Consider the following 19,787-nt stretch of genomic DNA (forward strand, 5'->3'; position numbering starts at 1 on the left):
TCACTGTATGCTTTTTGGACGGAGAAAATACCGCAGCATGCTGCGGTATTTTCTCCGTCCCAAAATTCCGGAACACTTGCCGGATCCGGCATTATTTTACATTGAAATGCATTAATGCCTGATCCGGCCCCAAGTGTTCCAGAAAAACTGATCCGTTTTTGCTGTCTGAACATGCGCAGACCTTTAAAAATGTGAAAAAGATAAATACCGGATCAGTTTTTCCAGATGACAGCTGGAGAGACGAATCCAGTATTGCAATGCATTTGTGAGATGGATCTGCATCCGGATCCGTCTACAAATGGTATCAGTTTGCATACAGATTGCCGGATCTGCCTGCCGGAATCCATCAGCGCAAGTATGAAAGTACCCTAAGCCTACACCTGCGGTTTAGAGGCCTAAAACCCATTACAGAATGATTTACATTAGACTGGAGCTGTCAGAGCGAGGGGGGGGGGGGGGGGGGCACATATTTACCATATTTACTGACCCTTCTTGCTGTGTCTATAGGCAAACAACAGTTTTCTGCCATTCAAGGTAATATATTCACATTTTCATGCTTTTTCATTCGGGGAAACATAATTCTTGTTGCAATTCACACTCCATGAAGTGTGTTTCACACGTATCAGTAACACGCTAGCACCTCATACCCGCAGCTCTAATTATAAAAGTTTTATGTGGGGTTGTTAAAAAGGGGGGAGGGGGAGGTGAATGCTAAATAAATATATGCAGTTCATCACCCCCCACCTTCCTGTGCATCCATTATCAACCACATCAAAAATACTCCTTTCTCCGCTAGTAAGCCATTTCTGTCTCCGTTCAATAATCTTGTAGTCCTGCCCAGTGAATTCAATGGTAGGCTGAAACAGTCCGGGGAATTCACATCTCGTGCGCAGTCCTAAAAAAAGTGTTGTACAGGATTAGAAAAAGCATGGCTGCTTTCTTCCAGAAAGAACACCACCGCCATTCGTGGGTTATTGCAGCCTAGCTCTATTGAAGTAAATAGCATGGAGCGGCAGTACCTCCACCACCTATGGACAGAGGTGGCACTGGTTTTGGAAGAAAGCAGACATGTTTTTTTTAACCCTTCACCCATATCTGTTGTTGATAAGTGTGAAACACACTTTATGGAGTGTGAATTGCAACAAGAATCATGTTTCCCCGAATGAAAAAGTGTGAAAATGGCAGAAAACAGTTGTTTGCCTACAGACACAGCAAGAAGGGGTTATCCTGGAAAAGCAAGAAGGGGTTATCCTGGAAAAGATACTGATGACTCATCCTCAGGATAGGTCATCATTATCACATCTGTGGGGGTCCATGTCCTAGCATCTCCCCCAATCAGCTGTTTCAGGGAGCCGCTAAAAATAATAGAGCTTAGGTGCAACAAGAGCTATGGTGATGGCCTTGTTGCACCAAAGTTCTAATGGTATCATAACTTGGGAATGTAGCCTCGGATCAACGAAAGAAAAATAGTATTTTAAATCAGGTAAACCACAACTATGGGGGTCATTTACTATCAGATATACATCATTTTTCTGGTGTATATCTGTCATAGATTGCGGTGCAAAGGTTATTTGCACCACAATCTGCGACTTTTAGAAGTCTAAAAGAGGGGGTGTGATGTGGGCGGGGAAGGGGACGGGCGACAGGCCGCATCATGTTTCATTTTGTACGCCTGTTTTAGGTGTAGAAAATGGTCTAAATTTAAGCCAGCAATGAAGCTGGCATAGATTTATACCGGGGGCGGATGCACCAAAGTTATGTAGTGGCCGGCGCCTCTTCACAACTTCGGCAGATCCACCGCCAGCCCACGGGTTTATTAAAACCGTTAATTAATGACCCCCTATTTGTCTAGGCAAACAGCTTCATAGGGAGTGATTCCCCTTAATATAGTTGATTGTAGTATAGGGGCCATGCTCTTGTAGTATAGGTATAGGGGCCATGCTCTTGTAGTATAGGTATAGGGGCCATGCTCTTGTAGTATAGGTATAGTGGCCTTGCTCTTGTAGTAAATGTATAGTGGGCATGGTCTTGTAGTAAAGGTATAGTGGCCTTGCTCTTGTAGTAAATGTATAGTGGGCATGGTCTTGTAGTAAAGGTATAGTGGGCATGCTCTTGTAGTATAGGTATAGGGGCCTTGCTCTTGTAGTAAAGGTATAGTGGACATGCTCTTGTAGTAAAGGTATAGTGGGCATGCTCTTGTAGTAAAGGTATAGTGGGCATGCTCTTGTAGTAAAGGTATAGTGGGCATGCTTTTTTGGGTTATTGAGAGAAAAAGACCAGGTATGCTGTACAATTCCATTTTGGCATAAAAATACCTAGTAATACAAAATAAAAACCACTGTGATCTGAAATCCATGTACTCTCCCAGAAATGACTACATTTGCCCATCCATATCTTATATACTCTTAGTATATTCTGCTCAGATCCAAGGATGGCAACAAACTTTTGGAAATGTAGAAGTTTCTATTTGTGCTTCTACTGCCTGGTGTAATCCACACATACCATGTTTAATATTGCTGGATCCCGTGGTTTCTTTTTTGTTTGACATTTCTCCAGAACCACAGATAGACCAAAGTCTGTTATCACACAGGAAGAATCTGCAGTCACCAAGATGTTCTCGCTGCTCAAGTCTCGATGAGCGATCGCAGGCTTGTATACGCCTGTTAGTAAAAGAAAAACTTTTTTATATACTTTATTGTTCCAAGGGATTTTGACAACCAAAGCATCCAACACAACAGTATGGATTCCAAATGAAAATGTTTGAAGAGTTATGGTCAAAAATAGAAGCAGATTAGTTTTCCAACCCGTGAGCAGTGAACAATTTATAAGACAATTTTAAAAACATTCCAGGATCATTTTGCTTGGTTAGGCATTCCAGATATTGTATTCATAATACTCATCTGTGAACAGATACATCTATTGAAGTCCTGAACAGACGTCCAGTGCTCAAACTTGTGAGTAGGTGCATAAGCTTAACAAGGTCCTCACAAGGTCAACTTCTAAAGTAAACATGGTTTAGAAACCTGATATGAATCTAAGTCACAAGGAAAAGGAGAAATGGATGACATCTAAGAAAGTCAAATGAGAGATATGATTTAGAGTTTTTACACTTCCAAGTGATGATCTCGGTGAAGATCCTGGACAGAAATAGGCAGGCAGAAGGTGCATCAAAGCAGCTAACGCTAGATGATAGATGGGGCATATCTTGATAGACATGTTAGACACTTTTTCTCATGCCACCTCTTGGTTGACTTACTTTAGACCATTTTGCGTATTTAAAGGCACAAGACGTGGGTGCAGAGCAGCAGTGACCAACTATGTCTACTAAACAATGAAGATGTGTAGCTGTGTGATGTGTAGAACAGCTGATCGGTAGGGGTGTGGCCTGTCAGACTCCCACTGATTAGATATTGATGGCCTAGTCTGAGGATAGGCCATCAATATAAAAGTACCCAAAAACCTGTTTATAGCAAAAATAAAAACTTTGCAGGGTCCAGGGCTCTTTTGACCTTTGTGAAGCTGTTCCCTTTAAAGCTTAGTGCCGCAGGCCTCTCCTTTTTCCTACTTCAGTAACAGGAAGCTGGTTTTGTTGTATGCAGGGGAGGATTGCCCATAGAACCTACAGGGAAATTTCCCGGTCGACCGATGCCTAGAGGGCCACTCAAGCCCCCTTGATGCCCTTCTGAACTGAACTGTATTACCGTTCTCATGATGGTGATACAGTTGAATACTGTGGTTGGGGCGGCAAGATTTTGTGCTGCCCTGGTGTATTTGGTTCTGCTAGGGAGGTATTATGTGCTGCACTGCGGTAGCACCTTCGCATACCTGCCTTCCCCTCATCCTCTTCACATTGCACAGGTGGAGAGAGTTTGAAGCAGACATGGGATGCACAAGCAATGTAATATCTACATCCCAATTGCACTGGTAATGTCACATTAGCCTGTGATAGCACAAGGTCATGGGATTCACTAACTACCCTTCTAAATACTGTCAGGGGGTAAAGGATCATTGATGATGTAAATACACCATTAAACCAGTGCAGTTCTTCTACTCCTAGACAGTTTAGAACATGTGATGATGTCATCTCAGGTCCTTTAGCTTTCTATGCCTCCAAATTGCACTAATTATGCAAGGTTCGCATCATCAGTGCAGTTATTGTTCATTCATGTCATGAGGCCCCCAGACAGATCGGCCAGAAAAGTTTGGCGCCTACAGCAATCACCCAACTGGTCATGCAAAGAAGCCCTCTTTTTTGGTGTCTACCTCTAGGTAAGCTGCTCTGGTAAGTAGTTATGACCTCACAAGCTCCTGTAAGCCAGAAGTACTATACCGATAGCAGAAAAAAGGAGCTACGCTGCCACGGACGACTTCTTGGTAAGTAGAAATTTATTAAAAACAATTAAAACAATAAAATACAAGCTACACGTTTCAATGGAAGTCCGCCATCTTCCTCAGGCTTGACTAAACAGAGAAAGTGAAAAACTATATGTAGCCAGAGAAAGTTAAAGTTAACCCCTAACATTAACAAAAAAAAGTGTCAATTAACCCTATGCAGACCTATATAGAGAACCATGTAAAGACAAGTACCCACAAGTGACTATAGTACCACCAAATTAGGTCAATGAATGCAAGATTGTCATAGTACCCAGAGGCCCTCTTCATTAAAGTGACAGTGCTGTAGTAGCAAAATAGTGCACCCTAAATGTGTGAGATCTAGGTAGGACCGGAAAAGTAGAGTGAAGATCCAAATCACTATAATATGTTAATAACCTCATATATGAACCAACATACCAAGTTTACATCCAAAAGTTAAAAATGCCAGTATATGTATATGCATATAATATATATATATATATATATATATTGTAGGGATTTGCTCTGGTAGGCAGGGTAAGCGGACGCATTACAGAGGCAAGAACACAGTAGTAAAGCAAAGTTCAGTGTTTATTCATACAAAAAGCAATAAAGCAAAAACAACACTGTGCTGAGTCCTAGTGTTAATTCACACCACATAAAGTCCACAGCACAAACGTGTCACCTGGCAGACTATTGTCCATGGCAATCCACAGCCGTCCACAGCAGGCTTTAGGGCGCCTGATTTTCAGCGTGCGGCTCTCCAGCACGCTACCAACTGGTTGGAACCCAAACCACAGTGCTTCACAGCTCCACTATGAAAATGCAGGGTAATCCACACATAGCTGTGACTGCTGACTGGGTTTTTATTCCCAGCACAAAACCTGGCCTGGAACGTGGGGAACAGCCACCCACCCTGCTTTTTATAAGAACCGTCCCGGATCGGCTTTACAGCCACACTAAGTAAAAACACTGTGTCAGCCAGCCTAGCTGCTGCTAACACACTAAACTACCGGTTCTTATCTCACCGAGGCCAGGAACCTCGGTGACATGTACCTTCCGTAAATGACGGGCCCCAGGTGGTGTGGATCTACACAATCAGCACTATCAGGTGGTGTGGATCTACCTCCATCTGACATGGAAGCTGTGGAGTCCTCTGTGCTGAAGGCTGAAGACTGCAAACAGGCGTGCAGGCCGCCTGGAAGCCTGCCAGTGAACTTTTCTGTGGCTGAGCATTCAGCCGGGTGTGAACTGACACCTAGGATTCCAGGTGAACATTGTTTTGTTTTGCTGTGTATGAACAAGCACCAAGACTGTTATGTTTTGCTGAGTGTGAATAAAACACTGAAGTTTGATTTACAACCTGGTTTCTTGCCTCAATACTGCGTCCGCTAACCTGTCTACCAGAGCAAATCCCCACATTTGGTGGAGGATGTGGGCAATTCTGCAGTAAGGCTGGCCTGAAGGCTGAAAAGTTTTGTTTTTTTCCTGGCTTGGGTGTATGTCCTATATCAAGCCGGCAAGGTTACGACCCGTGTCCCCTGACAAAATGGAGGCGGTCGTGAAAGCCCTCATGGAGGCTAGCTTGCAGCAGCGGGAGGCTAACAAGCAGCAGCAGGAGACCAACGAGCTGCTATTACAGCATGTGATGGCATTACAGGTGGCAGGGGTGTCCCAGAACGTCCACGATGCCCGCAAAGCTGTCCGTGTGGCGATCCCTAAGATGACCCCCTTGGACGACGTCGAGTCCTATCTGGTGGTATTCGAAAGGGTGGCCGTGAGGGAGAAGTTACCCCGAGACCAATGGGCTGAGGTCATCACTCCGTTTCTGGCGTCTAAACCCCAGCAGGTGTTTTTTGACCTAGGGTGATAAAGGGTGAGTTTCTGGCAAGACTGAGGGTGAATGTATTGGTCCGGGCCCAACGGGTGCTTCAGTGGGAATTTAACCCGGCTGAACCCACCAGACCGCAGTATTATGATCTGCTACACCGGTACCCGTGGTTTGCCGTACCCTCTCCAGCACTGGATCGACCAGGTGTTCCCTGGTAATGCCCTAGAGATGGTCGACCTGGTGGAGCGCTATGAGGCCACCAGAAATCTACAGGGGGGTTCTTTTGGAGGGGGCCAGTTAAACCCCCGAAAACTCCACCCTCGACCAGGCGGCTAGTGCCAGCAAAACCCGAGGAACCTAAGACAGAAGGGCCAGTAGTAGGGGTGGCCGCCACTGCAGTGGAAGGTGGGGAGCCAACCCCACTGAATGTAATGGTGGGAGACGTGGAGGATTTGCTGCCGGCTCCGGAGTTAGCAGACCTCAACATCTCTGGAGACAATTTTGGTACAGCACAGCACCAGGACCTGACTCTATCGCGAAACTGGGAAAATATGGTAGTAGTTGAGTCTATGTTCCCCTGTTTTGTGGTTCAACAGGAGATGCTGTACCGGGTAAATCAACTACGGGGTGAGCATATTGAACAGTTGTTGATGCCCAAGGCGTATCGCAAGCTTGTGTTGGAGTTATCCCACCAACATGTTCTTGGGGGACACCTGGGCCAGCAGAAAATGCAGGACCGGATTCTACAGCGGTTTTACTGGCCCACTGTGTTCAGAGAGGTGGAAGAGTATTGCAAGTCTTGCCCAACCTGCCAGATAACCAGCCCCCAGCCACATTTCTGTAGTCCCTCTCCCGATTATTGAGGTTCCATTAGATCAGATCGCTATGGATCTCATAGGCTCAGTACCGAAGTTCACTAGAGGGCACCAACACATCTTGGTAGTCCTGGACTATGCCACTCGGTACCGCTGCGACATACCTCAGCCAAACTCATAGCCAAAGAGTTAGTGGAAATATTTTCCCGAATGGGCCTACCTAAAGAGATTCTGACCAACCAGGGTACCCCTTTTATGTCAGAAGTCATGAGGGAACTAAGTAAACTACTACAGATCAAACAGTTGCAGACGTCCGTCTATCAAGTGTGATTGAGTATGTCACTCGGATGCAAGAGAGGATGGAGACAGTGTTGCCGCTGGTTAAGGAACATATGGAGGCAGTCCACCGAGCCGAGAGTAAGGTCTATAATCGCTAGGCTCGGGTTCGGAATTTTGACCCGGGAGATCGGGTTTTAGTTCTGGTGCTGACGGTGGACAGTAAGTTCCTGGCTAGGTGGCAGGGTCCCTACGAAGTGCTCAGTGGCAAATTGGGGGAGGTAACCTACAAGGTACTCCAGCCCGGGCGGAGAAAGCCAGAGCAGATGTACTATGTAAAATGACTGAAACCGTGGAAAGATAGGGGGACCAGTATGGACAACAGCCCCTGGCCGGGTTTCTGGGGGTAGAGTTTCCAGTCCCACGGTCTGATACGAGGGAAGCAGTTGTCTCAGTAACGATTGCTGACAACCTTTCCTCTAAACAGACTCAGAAGGCCAGGGAGTTTGTCAGAAGGAACACGAGTGTGTTTTCGGACCTCCCTGGAGGCACTTCTATCATCCGACATGACATTGTCACTGAGCCTCAGGCCAGAATCCGGTTGAAACCATACCGGGTTCCTGAGTCGTGGCAACAAGCCATCTCGGAAGAAGTGCAGCTTATGTTACAGCTAGGTGTCATCGAGGAGTCAAAAAGTTAGTGGGCCAGTCTGATGGCTTTCATCACACCAGAGGGGCTGTATTAGTACAAGGTATTACCCTTTGGTCTACATGGCACTCCCGCCACATTTCAAAGGCTAATGGACATTGTACTCTGTCCACATCATCGGTACGCTTCGGCGTACCTGGACGATATCATTATCCACAGTACCGACTGGGAAAGTCAACTACCTAAAATACAGGCTGTAGTGGACCCAAAAAACGGTGCGATAGGGTTAGAAGAGACCAAGTACCTGGAGTATGTAATTGGGCGTGGAGTTATTAAACCTCAGGTGAACAAAATTGAGGCAATTCGGAATTGGCCCCGACCTGTCACTGCTCGGCAAGTAAAGTCGTTCCTGGGAATGGTGGGATACTATATGAGGTTTGTCCCTCACTTTGCTACAGTGGCCGCACCATTGACAGGCGTTTTGAAGGGATGCAAGTCAGTGATGGTCCACTGGAATGAGCAGGCGGAAAAGACTTTCTCCTCTTTGAAGTCGGCCCTGTGTGGGTCCCCGGTTTTGGTGACGCCCGACTTCAAAAGGGAGTTTATAGTACAGACCGATGCTTCCAAGGTGGGTCTCGGTGCTGTACTGTCTCAGTAAGTCAACGGGGAGGAGCATCCCATTATGAGGCTTACCCCAGCCGAGACCAGGTATAGAGTATAGTGGAGAGAGAGTGCCTGGCTATCAAGTGGGCACTCTAGTCTCTCCGCTATTATTTGTTGGGAAGAAAGTTTCATCTGGTGACCGACCACTCCTCTCTCAAATGGATAAGCCAGGCCAAGGACAGAAATGCCCGGGTCACCCGGTGGTTTCTGCCTTTGCAAAATTTCAAGTTTTCGGTAGAACATAGGGCGGGCCGGTTACTAGGAAACACGGATGCCCTGTCCCGGGTACACTGTTTGATGTGTGTTCAGCCCCTCAGGGTTGAACAAAGAGGGGAGGTATGTAGGAAGGAACAAGGGCCGTCATTGATGGTCGGTGTGTGTCATCGAGGTTCCTGGCCTCGGTGAGGTAAGAGACGTTTTTTGTTGCAGTCTGACACTTCAGCTGTTTAGCATGGCTGTAAAGCTTATCCGGGACGGCTTTTACTGGGTGTAGTCAAAAGTGCTGGATGGGTGGCTACTCCCCACGTTCCAGGTCGGTTCTTGGCAGGCTTATAAAGCAGTCAGCACTATCAGGTGGTTGAAATTACAAGTGCATTATAGTGAGGTAATCCACTGTGACATCACAAGTGCATTATAGTGAGGTAATCCACTGTGACATCACAGGTGCATTATAGTGAGATAATCCACTGTGACATCTCAAGTTTATAGTGAGGTAATCCACTGTGACATCACAGGTGCATTATAGTGAGGTAATCCACTGTGACATCACAAGTGCATTATAGTGAGGTAATCCACTGTGACATCACAAGTGTATTATTGTGAGGTAAGCTGCTGTGACATCACAAGTGCATTATAGTGAGGTAATCCACTGTGACATCACAAGTGCATTATAGTGAGGTAATCCACTGTGACATCACAAGTGCATTATAGTGAGGTAATCCACTGTGACATCACAAGTGCATTATAGTGAGGTAATCCACTGTGACATCACAAGTGCATTATAGTGAGGTAATCCACTGTGACATCACAAGTGTATTATAGTGAAGTAATCTACTGTGACATCACAAGTACATTATAGTGAGGTAATCCACTGTGACATCACAAGTGTATTATTGTGAGGTAAGCTGCTGTGACATCACAAGTGCATTATAGTGAGGTAATCCACTGTGACATCACAAGTGCATTATAGTGAGGTAATCCACTGTGACATCACAAGTGCATTATAGTGAGGTAATCCACTGTGACATCACAAGTGCATTATAGTGAGGTAATCCACTGTGACATCACAAGTGCATTATAGTGAGGTAATCCACTGTGACATCACAAGTGCATTATAGTGAGGTAATCCACTGTGACATCACAAGTGTATTATAGTGAAGTAATCTACTGTGACATCACAAGTACATTATAGTGAGGTAATCCACTGTGACATCACAAGTGTATTATAGTGAAGTAATCTACTGTGACATCACAAGTACATTATAGTGAAGTAATCCACTGTGACATCACAAGTGTATTATAGTAAGGTAAACTGCTGGGATATCAAAAGTGTGTTATAGTGAGGTAAACCTCAAGATTAAATGTATTTAGTCTTGAGAAGAAGTGTCTAAGTGGGGGCATTACTAACTTACTTTTCCAACAATACGCCCTCTGTTAGCATCGATATATCGATGACATTTTCTGTGTCTGGACAGGCCCTCCCAATACACTTATGCAGTTCATTGATACCATAAATCAAATCAGACCAGAACTTAAATTCACATTACATTAGGATTCCGACTCCATAAGCTTCCTGGACACTCTGATCATTAAAGATGACAGCGGTTGCCTTTCCACTGATTTATACACTAAACCCACAGACAGAAATAGCCTTCTCGAATACACCAGTTGTCACCCTCTTAACACTAAGAAATCTTTACCACGTTCTCAGTTCATGATAATACACCGTATAGTCTCTGACACGACTCAAAAAGAGAGACAAATAGTACAAATGAGCCACAAATTCAGTGACAGGGGTTATCCAGAGTCATTACTTAACACAGAAAAAGCACGGTTCAATTCTTCAGTCACCCGAACGAGAATGGACAGCACCAACAGAGTTGCCTTCATCCACACCTACCATCCTATGGCAAACACTGGCCCTAACTACATAAAGCCTACCCAACGGTCAAACATTTCGAGAAACCTGCCCTTATGTGCCTCAAGAGACCTAGTAACATTCGGAACCATTTAATTAGGGCCAACATAGGCAGCCAGTCTAAAAGATCCAAACAACTTTTTCTCCATAAGAAAAAACAAGGGACATTCCCGTGGTTACATTGCGCGAGCTGCACGAACATATTGAAAGACAACATTTTCCACCATCTACACACAGGTAAAGCTTATCCAATCAAGGACTACTTTACATACGACTCTAACTTCGTGGTATATTTAATTAAATGTCCTTGTGGTCTCTTATATATCGGCGAAACCACCCAAGCAATAAGAGATAGGATTTCGAGTCACAAATCCACCATCAGATGCGGCAAACATGGCTTCCGCTACCAGACCATTTCAAGACGGCTGGCCACAACTTAAATACCAAATAATCGAACAAGTACCAGGACCCAGACCAGGAGAGAACCATATTGCATTACTCAAAAAATGAGAATCCTATTGGATTCACATGCTTGGCACGCTTTCACCCCGTGGACTCAACAGAGAATACAATATCCTGTATTGACAGTCCGAATTGATCATGCTGATTTATGAATAATACACTAATGATCTCTTCTTCTTTTCAGATGCGATGAATCTTTAATTTTTTTCTCGATCCCTATACGTCAGGTAGTATGATGTCCCTTCCATTCCTCTTTCTCTTCCCTTTCTTCTGTTATCATTCACTTCTTACATACATTTACATTTCTACATTGCTCCATACTCCGCGGCACACCTTCCCTTATACTCCACACATACTTACTATATACATATGCCATATATACTGTATCCCCTCTCTTAGCCCTTTTCTATCCCCAGTTCTTTACCCTTCTTACAACCCTTTTTTATTTAATTCCATCCATATCTTGCTATTCTAGCTTATTAGTTGTCCCCCCCCCCTTGCATTATTTTCCGAACAATTTTAATTATTTTTATTAATATTATTTTTTTCCCCAATTTTTTCTTAATTATTCTTATTTGTATCCATTATCCTTTTTCACAGTCTTTTCTATTTTATCCTACACTTACATACTACTTTCTATTTTCCCTTTTTTCTTCCCCTCTTTTCCCCTTTTTTTTCTATCCTAGCTCTTTCCTTTCACTTCAGTGCTTCTATTTCCCATATACATGCCCATTCTCAAGATGGCCACCCCCGTCCGTACTTGATTTGCCCTAATCCAAAATAGCCACCGTTATTCTCTGCATGCATTGCGTATGCGCTTCACCCATTCATCGGCCGGACATCCGGTCTCCCACGTCAGGGGCGGACATACCGCATGTGCAGCCGGTTCGGTTGCACAGGGGCCCAGAGCAGGAGGGGGCCCCTTCTTACCGGCTGCAGGGGGAGATAAGCTACTCCCAGGGCCATCTTTAAAGCGGACAGCTGCCCCGGGCCCAGTTGCTCCTGGGGGACCCAAGCAGGGGCGTACGGGCCTAGTGGGGGCCCGCTGCACTCCCATGTAATGGGAGCGCTCTGATCGGACCAGCATGAAGTACAGTGAGAATGCCGGGCCCAGTCAGAGCGCTCTTCAAACATGAGGTGGCGCAGAGACAAGGAAGAGGAGGGGGGACGCACTCAGTTCCCCCCCCCCCCATAAAGCTGCAAAAAGGGGGCAACCACTAAAGTGAGGGGGCACAAAAGAGCATAACCACTGTGAGGGGCACATATCTGGGTATAAAAACTACTGTGAGGGGGCACAGATATGTAGGAATAACTACTGTGAGGGGCACATATCTGGCATAACTGTTGTAAGGCAGCTCATATCTGGCATAACTATGGGCACATATCTGGCATATCCACTGTGAGGGGGACATCTGGCATAACTGCTGTAAGGGGGCTCATATCTGGCATAACTAGGGGCACATATCTGGCATAACTGCCGTGAGGTAGGCACATATCTGGCATAACTGCTGTGAGGGAGGCACATATCTGGCCATAACTACTGTTAGGGGGGCACATATCTGGGCATAACGACTGTGAGGAGGCACATATCTGGCTATAACCACTGTGAGGGAGGCAAATATCTGGGCATAACGACTGTGAGGGGGCACATATCTGGGCATAACAACTGTGAGGGAGGCACATATCTGGGCATAACGACTGTGAGGGAGGCACATATCTGGGCATAACGACTGTGACCTTGTTCTGGATCCAGTGGACAACACGCCGACGCAAGCGACACCCTGGATGAGGTAGGACCAGATTTTATTAGGACTGGGTGGGTGTAGCCATGCATTGGGCTTAGGGCTCTTTCACACGAGCGGATGCAGTGCGGGTAATATGCTACGTGAAAGAGAGCCAAGCCCCGCTCCAGACAGCAGAGACACGGAGCAGTAACATGATTGATAATGCTCCATGCTTCTCTATGATCCTTTTACTATAAAATCACAGTGACACTGTATGTTTTGTATTGCTATAAGTAATGTTAGGACGGAATTGGTTATGTTGAGAACTTGACTTGGAGGGCAGGGGGCCCAGGCACATTCTTTGCACACGGGCCCTCTGCTTTCTGTGTCCGCCCCTGTCCCGCGTTCTTATCTTCCGGCGGCTCCCACCAGCATCATCCTGCTCCCTGCCTAGCGTCCTCCACGTGGGACACCATCTCCATGTTCCTACCACTCTACCACTTAGAAGAAAACGTAAGGCAGCTCTCACCTGCAGTAGTAAAATCACCAGAGGTGCACGGATGCGGTATATACAGTAAGAAAAAGAAGAAAATCCAGCTCTCTCCGGTGAAAAAATGAAAAACTTTAATCCAGCAAGTTTAAAATCCATACAGGTGTACAAATAGCAGTCAACGCGTTTCAGACCTCAGAGAAATATGGGTCCTTCCTCATGACAAACGTGTTTATGAAATGGGAGCTCCCTCTTAAGTAGCACATACTAACCCCAGGCTGATAGGTATCACCTGGGAGGTGGAGACCCAAGGGGGCGTTCCCATGCACATGACACAGAAGAAAACCCTTTTTAATCATTTCATAAACACGTTTGTCATGAGGAAGGACCCATATTTCTCTGAGGTCTGAAACGCGTTGACTGCTATTTGTACACCTGTATGGATTTTAAACTTGCTGGATTAAAGTTTTTCATTTTTTCACCGGAGAGAGCTGGATTTTCTTCTTTTTCTTACTCTACCACTTAGGTCAGCCTCAGTTCCGAGCTCTCGTGCATCGCACCATATATGCACTTCTTTCTCCTTGTACCCATCCTATTCCATGTATTCCACTTGTATTCACATTACTTTCCTCTACCTGTATTCTCTTACCTGCACTTCTACACTATTCTTGCCCTATGTTTCATTGCTCCCGATCTAACTACACTTTATTCCCTGTGAAAGTATTCTAGTTCTTAACAAATTATTTTTTTTACCTGCATTTTAAACTACCTTTGTTCTTACCTTACTGCTTATACCTCTGCTCCTGATCCATCAATACTCTGTGCCCTGTGAAAGTATTTCAGCTCTCTAGCTATATATTACCTAAACTTCATTGCCCATTGGACCCTATTTACTTATAGATATTTTTCATTATTTAGTTGACATCCTCTTACTTACTATTTATACCTATAATTTACTACCAATTCTTATTATTAATATATTTTTTATACTATTTTGTCTATTACAGCATTGCTTTGAAAAAGGTCTATCGGACCGAAACGTCTCCCCCAGTCATCGCGATTTAGAGTGCTTAACAAATATTGTAAATGGAGTTTTGGTTGATTTTTAGATTTTTCATTTTGATATTTTGACATATATACCCGGTTTGGTATAAAGGAGCACTACATTAAACCTTCCTTTGCATATCAATTTGAAGGTGCGTGGTTTCATTCATATTAACATACTTAATTGACCCAATCAAAAAAAGGGAGAAAATCCATGTAAAATCGCTTCAAAAGGCAAGGGTTCACTACCTTCGTCTGGAGAAGACAAAGTTTAGTCTCTAGAGGTGACAAGGATTCTTCACCATAAGAACTGTGAATCTGTGGAAGAGTCACCTCAGGATGTGGTCACAGCAGAAACAGTGGACGGTTTTAAAAACGTCTTTAATTCTTGCAATTAAATAACATTAATGCTCATGGAAATGGGTATAATTTTGGCTTTTCACTCCCTTTTCCTTACAATGCAATACCAACCCACCTCTCCCTTGGTTGAACTTGATAAACTTACAATCAGGTCCATAAATATTGGGACATCAACACAATTCTAACATTTTTGGCTCTATATACCACCACAATGGATTTGAAATGAAACGAACAAGATGTGCTTTAACTGCAGACTGTCAGCTTTAATTTGAGGGTATTTACATCCAAATCAGGTGAACGGTGTAGGAATTACAACAGTTCGCATATGTGCCTCCCACTGTTAAGAGACCAAAAGTGATGGGGCAATTGGCTTCTCAGCTGTTCCATGGCCAGGTGTGTGTTATTCCCTCTTTATCCCAATTACAATGAGCAGATAAAAGGTCCAGAGTTCATTACAAGTGTGCTATTTGCATTTGGAATCTGTTGCTGTCAACTCTCAAGATGAGATCCAAAGAGCTGTCACTATCAGTGAAGCAAGCCATCATTAGGCTGAAAAAATAAAACAAACCCATCAGAGAGATAGCAAAAACATTAGGCGTGGCCAAAACAACTGTTTGGAACATTCTTAAAAGGAAGGAACGCACCGGTGAGCTCAGCAACACCAAAAGACCCGGAAGACCATGGAAAACAACCTTCGTGTCACCGCCAGTTCTGTGAGAAGATCTGGCAGATGTTCTTCTCTACCTCTTGTATGATGTTCTTTGTTTTTTGTTTTGGTTTTACTTTCTCATCTCCTTTCCTTCTGCCAGGTGTCACTTATTTTGACTAATCGTCTTCCTTTATAATCCCTCCCATACTGCCTCACTTTGCAGTTTATACTACTACCTGGATGAGGTGTTCACTGCTGGAGGCTGATTCTGCTGTTTGTTCAGATAAGTCATTTACTTTATTGTGTTTCCTTGCTAGCTTGATTCTAGGTGACCCTGACTCCTTCCGTATTAAGTGCAGGGAGCCGGTGGTCGTGTCCCCTCACTATTATAGGGTTTTCAGGTGTCACACAGTATTAGGTACACGGGCATGCAATCGTCTACCATACAGACCCTTGCATGTGCATAGCAGTCAGGGAGAGCTCTTAGGGTTTTATAGGACTCACCTATAAGCTCCTTAGTTTGGGATCAAGCCAGTCGCTTGTTTATTTATATGTTTCAGCTATCTGCTAACTTCATCCGTGACACTTCGTAGATGACCGAAGAATTTTTTCCCTGGTAAAGAGAACACCCTTCACAATAGTTGGCCAGATCAAAAACACTCTCCAGGAGGTAGGTATATGTGTGTCAAAGTCAACATTCAAGAAAAGACTTCACCAGAGTGAAAACAGAGGGTTTACCACAAGATGTAAACCATTGGTGAGCCTCAAAAACAGGAAGGCCAGATAAGAGTTTGCCAAACGACATCTCAAAAAGTCTTCACAGTTCTGGAACAACATCCTATGGACAGATGAGACCAAGATCAACTTGTACCAGAGTGATGGGAAGAGAAGAGTATGGAGAAGGAAAGGAAAGGATCCTAAGCATACCACCTCATCAGTGAAGCACGGTGGTGGTATTTTTTATGGCGTGGGCATGTATGGCTGCCAATGGAACTGGTTCTCTTGTAATTATTGATGATTTAACTGCTGACAAAAGCAGCAGGATGAATTCTGAAGTGTTTCGGGCAATATTATGTGCTCATATTCAGCCAAATGCTTCAGAACTCATTGGACGGCGCTTTACAGTGCAGATGGACAATGACCCAAAGCATACTGCAAAAGCAACCAAAGAGTTTTTTAAGGGAAAGAAGTGGAATGTTATGCAATGGCCAAGTTAATCACCTGACCTGAATCCGATTGAGCATGCATTTCACTTGCTGAAGACAAAACTGAAGGGAAAATGCCCCAAGAACAAGCAGGAACTGAAGACAGTTGCAGTAGAGGCCTGGCAGAGAAACACCAGGGATGAAACCCAGCGTCTGGTGATGTCTATGCGTTCCAGACTTCAGGCTGTAATTGACTGCAAAGGATTTGCAACCAAGTATTAAAAAGTGAAAGTTTGATTTATGATGATTATTCTGTCCCATTACTTTTGGTTCCTTAACAAGTGGGAGGCACATATGCAAACTGTTGTAATTCCTACACCGTTCACCTGATTTGGATGTAAATACCCTCAAATTAAAGCTGACAGTCTGCAGTTAAAGCACATCTTGTTCGCTTCATTTCACATCCATTGTGGTTGTGTATAGAGCCAAAAATGTTAGAATTGTGTTGATGTCCCAATATTTATGGACCTGACTGTATGTTGTTTTCGGTTGTACTATGTAAACGCTGTGACAAGTCAGCTTCTGAGAAAATGCAGTGGGTTTCTGGCATCACAGCTGTGATTCTGTTATGAGCAAAGTAACATCACAGCTGTGTTTCTGTCAGGTGAGCTGTGACATCACAGTTGTGCTTCTGTCAGGTGAGCTACTGTGACATCACAGCTGTGCTTCTGTCAGGTGAGCCACTGTGACATCACCGCTGTGTTTCTGTCAGGTGAGCCACTGTGACATCACAGCTGTGTTTCTGTCAGGTGAGCCACTGTGACATCACCGCTGTGTTTCTGTCAGGTGAGCTACTGTGACATCACATTTTTGCTTCTGTCAGGTAACCCACTGTGACATCACAGCTGTGTTTCTGTCAGGTGAGCTACTGTGACATCACAGCTGTGCTTATGACAGATGAGCAATTGTGATATCACAGCTGTGTTTCTGTCAGGTGAGCTACTGTGACATCACAGCTGTGTTTCTGTCAGGTGAGCTACTGTGACATCGTAACTGTGTTTCTTTAAACTCATTTTATTAAAAGAGTATAACACAAGCATGGCATACATGTAGCAATGTGATGGCCCACGCAGGGGCGCCTCGAAAAATACCAAGAAGACATTGATGCAGAAAGAACATTGAAAACATTGAGGTTTGTCAGGTCCCAGGCGTAGAGAAGGACATGAGTATAACCCTGTCGGCCTACAATTTTCACAGAATAGACAAAGCACCCACATAGATACTCTAACATTAATACCAGTGATAGCAGTGCATTAAAGTACCTAAGTACTGGTTCGAGGCTCAAAGTGACCGTCAGCCGTCGAGTGCAGACGCGGTGAGTGTAAGGTGAGAGGAGAGGCACACCAGTCACCCCAAACTTTATCAAATTTTTGTGGGCTGCCCCTGTGCTTATACACGATGTTCTTCATGGAGACAGCATGGTTCACGAGAGTGAGCCATTGTCCCTTCGAGGGGGGAGAGTCTCCCATCCATCTTAAGGCAATTGCCTTTCTAGCCAGAAATAGCGTTTCTGCCCAAAAAATTCTGTGGTAGTGCGACCACGACTCCTCATCTATGACTCCTAGAACGCATATCTTGGGCCATAATGGCAATGTCACAGGAACCATAGTTGCGAGGAGCTCCAGAACAGAAATCCAGAACTGACGTATGTACTCACAATCCCATATCATATGCCACAAATTGGCTCCAACGGCATCACATCTATGGCACCTGGAGTGATTGATCCTGCCCATCTTTTGAAGTCTGATGGGTGTGAGGTAACTACAATGAAGGATGACGTAACTGTGTTTCTGTCAGGTAAGCTACTGTGACATCGTAACTGTGTTTCTGTCAGGTAAGCTAATGTGAAATTACAGCTGGGTTTCTGTCAGGTGACCTACTGTGACATCACAGCTGTGCTTCTGTCAGGTAAGCTACTATGACATCACAGCTGTGTTTCTGTCAGGTTAGCTATTGTGGCATCATAGCTGTTTTTGTGTCAGGTGAGCCACTGTGACATAACAACTGTGTTTCTGTCAGGTGAGCTACTGTGTTATCACAGCTAAGTCTGTGTCAGGTGAGCTACTGGGACATCACATTTGTGCTTCTGTCAGGTAACCCACTGTGACATCACAGCTGTGTTTCTGTCAGGTGAGCTACTGTGACATTACATCTGGGTTTCTGTCAGGTGACCTACTGTGACATCACAGTTGTGGTTCTGTCAGGTAACCCACTAGGACATCACAGTTGTGTTTCTGTCAGGTGAGCTACTGTGACATCATAACTGTGTTTCTGTCAGGTTATCTACTGTGACATCACAGCTATGTTTCTGTCAGGTGAGCTACTCTACCATCATAGGTTTTATTCTGTCAGGTGAGTTACTGTGACATCACTGCTGTGTTTCTGTCAGGTGAACTAGTGTTACATCACAGCTGTGTTTCTGTCAGGTGAGCTACTGTGACATCATAGCTGTGCTTATGGCAGCTGAGCAACTGTGACATCCTGGCTGTCTTTCTGTCAGGTGAGCTACTGTGACATCACAGCTGTGCTTATGTCAGGTGAGCTACTGTGATATCACAGCTGTGTCTCTGTCAGATGATCTACTGTAACATCACAACTGTGCTTATGTCAGGTGAGCTACTGTGATAGCACAGCTGTGTTCCTGTCAGGTGAGCTATTGTGACATCACAGCTGTTTCTATCAGGTGAGCTACCATGACATCATAACTGAGTTTCTGTCAGGTGAGCTACTGTGACATCACAGTTGTGCTTCTGTCAGGTAAGCTACTGTGACATCACAGCTGTGTTTCTGTCAGGTGAGCTACTGTGACATCATAACTGTGTTTCTGTCACGTGAGCTACTGTGACATCACAGCTGTGCTCCTGTCAGGTGAGATACTGTGACATCACTGCTCTGTTTCTGTAAGGTGAGCTACTGTGACATCATAGTTTTTTGTCTGTCAGGTGAGCTACTGTGACATTGTAGCTGTGTTTCTGTCAGGTGAGCTACTGTGACATCACAGTTGTGCTTCTGTCAGGTAAGCTACTCTGACATCACAGCTGTGTTTCTGTCAGGTGAGCTACTTTGACATCATAACTGTGTTTTTGTCAGGTGAGCTACTGTGACATTACAGCTGTGTTTCTGTCAGGTG

The 19,787-nt window shown here is 44.7% G+C and overlaps 1 protein-coding gene across 1 annotated transcript in view; it reads right to left on the reverse strand.

The window, feature by feature from the left end:
• LOC122933332 (anti-Muellerian hormone type-2 receptor-like) overlaps nucleotides 1-19,787 on the reverse strand; it is an 88,621-nt gene that overhangs the window by 5,474 nt on the left and 63,360 nt on the right. The window contains exon 7 of the mRNA XM_044288278.1: nucleotides 2,503-2,660. Coding sequence (XP_044144213.1) covers nucleotides 2,503-2,660 — 158 coding nt within the window. The remainder of the gene's footprint in view (nucleotides 1-2,502; nucleotides 2,661-19,787) is intronic.

This window comes from Bufo gargarizans, chromosome 3 (genome assembly GCF_014858855.1).
Source record: "Bufo gargarizans isolate SCDJY-AF-19 chromosome 3, ASM1485885v1, whole genome shotgun sequence".
NCBI lineage: Eukaryota > Metazoa > Chordata > Amphibia > Anura > Bufonidae > Bufo > Bufo gargarizans.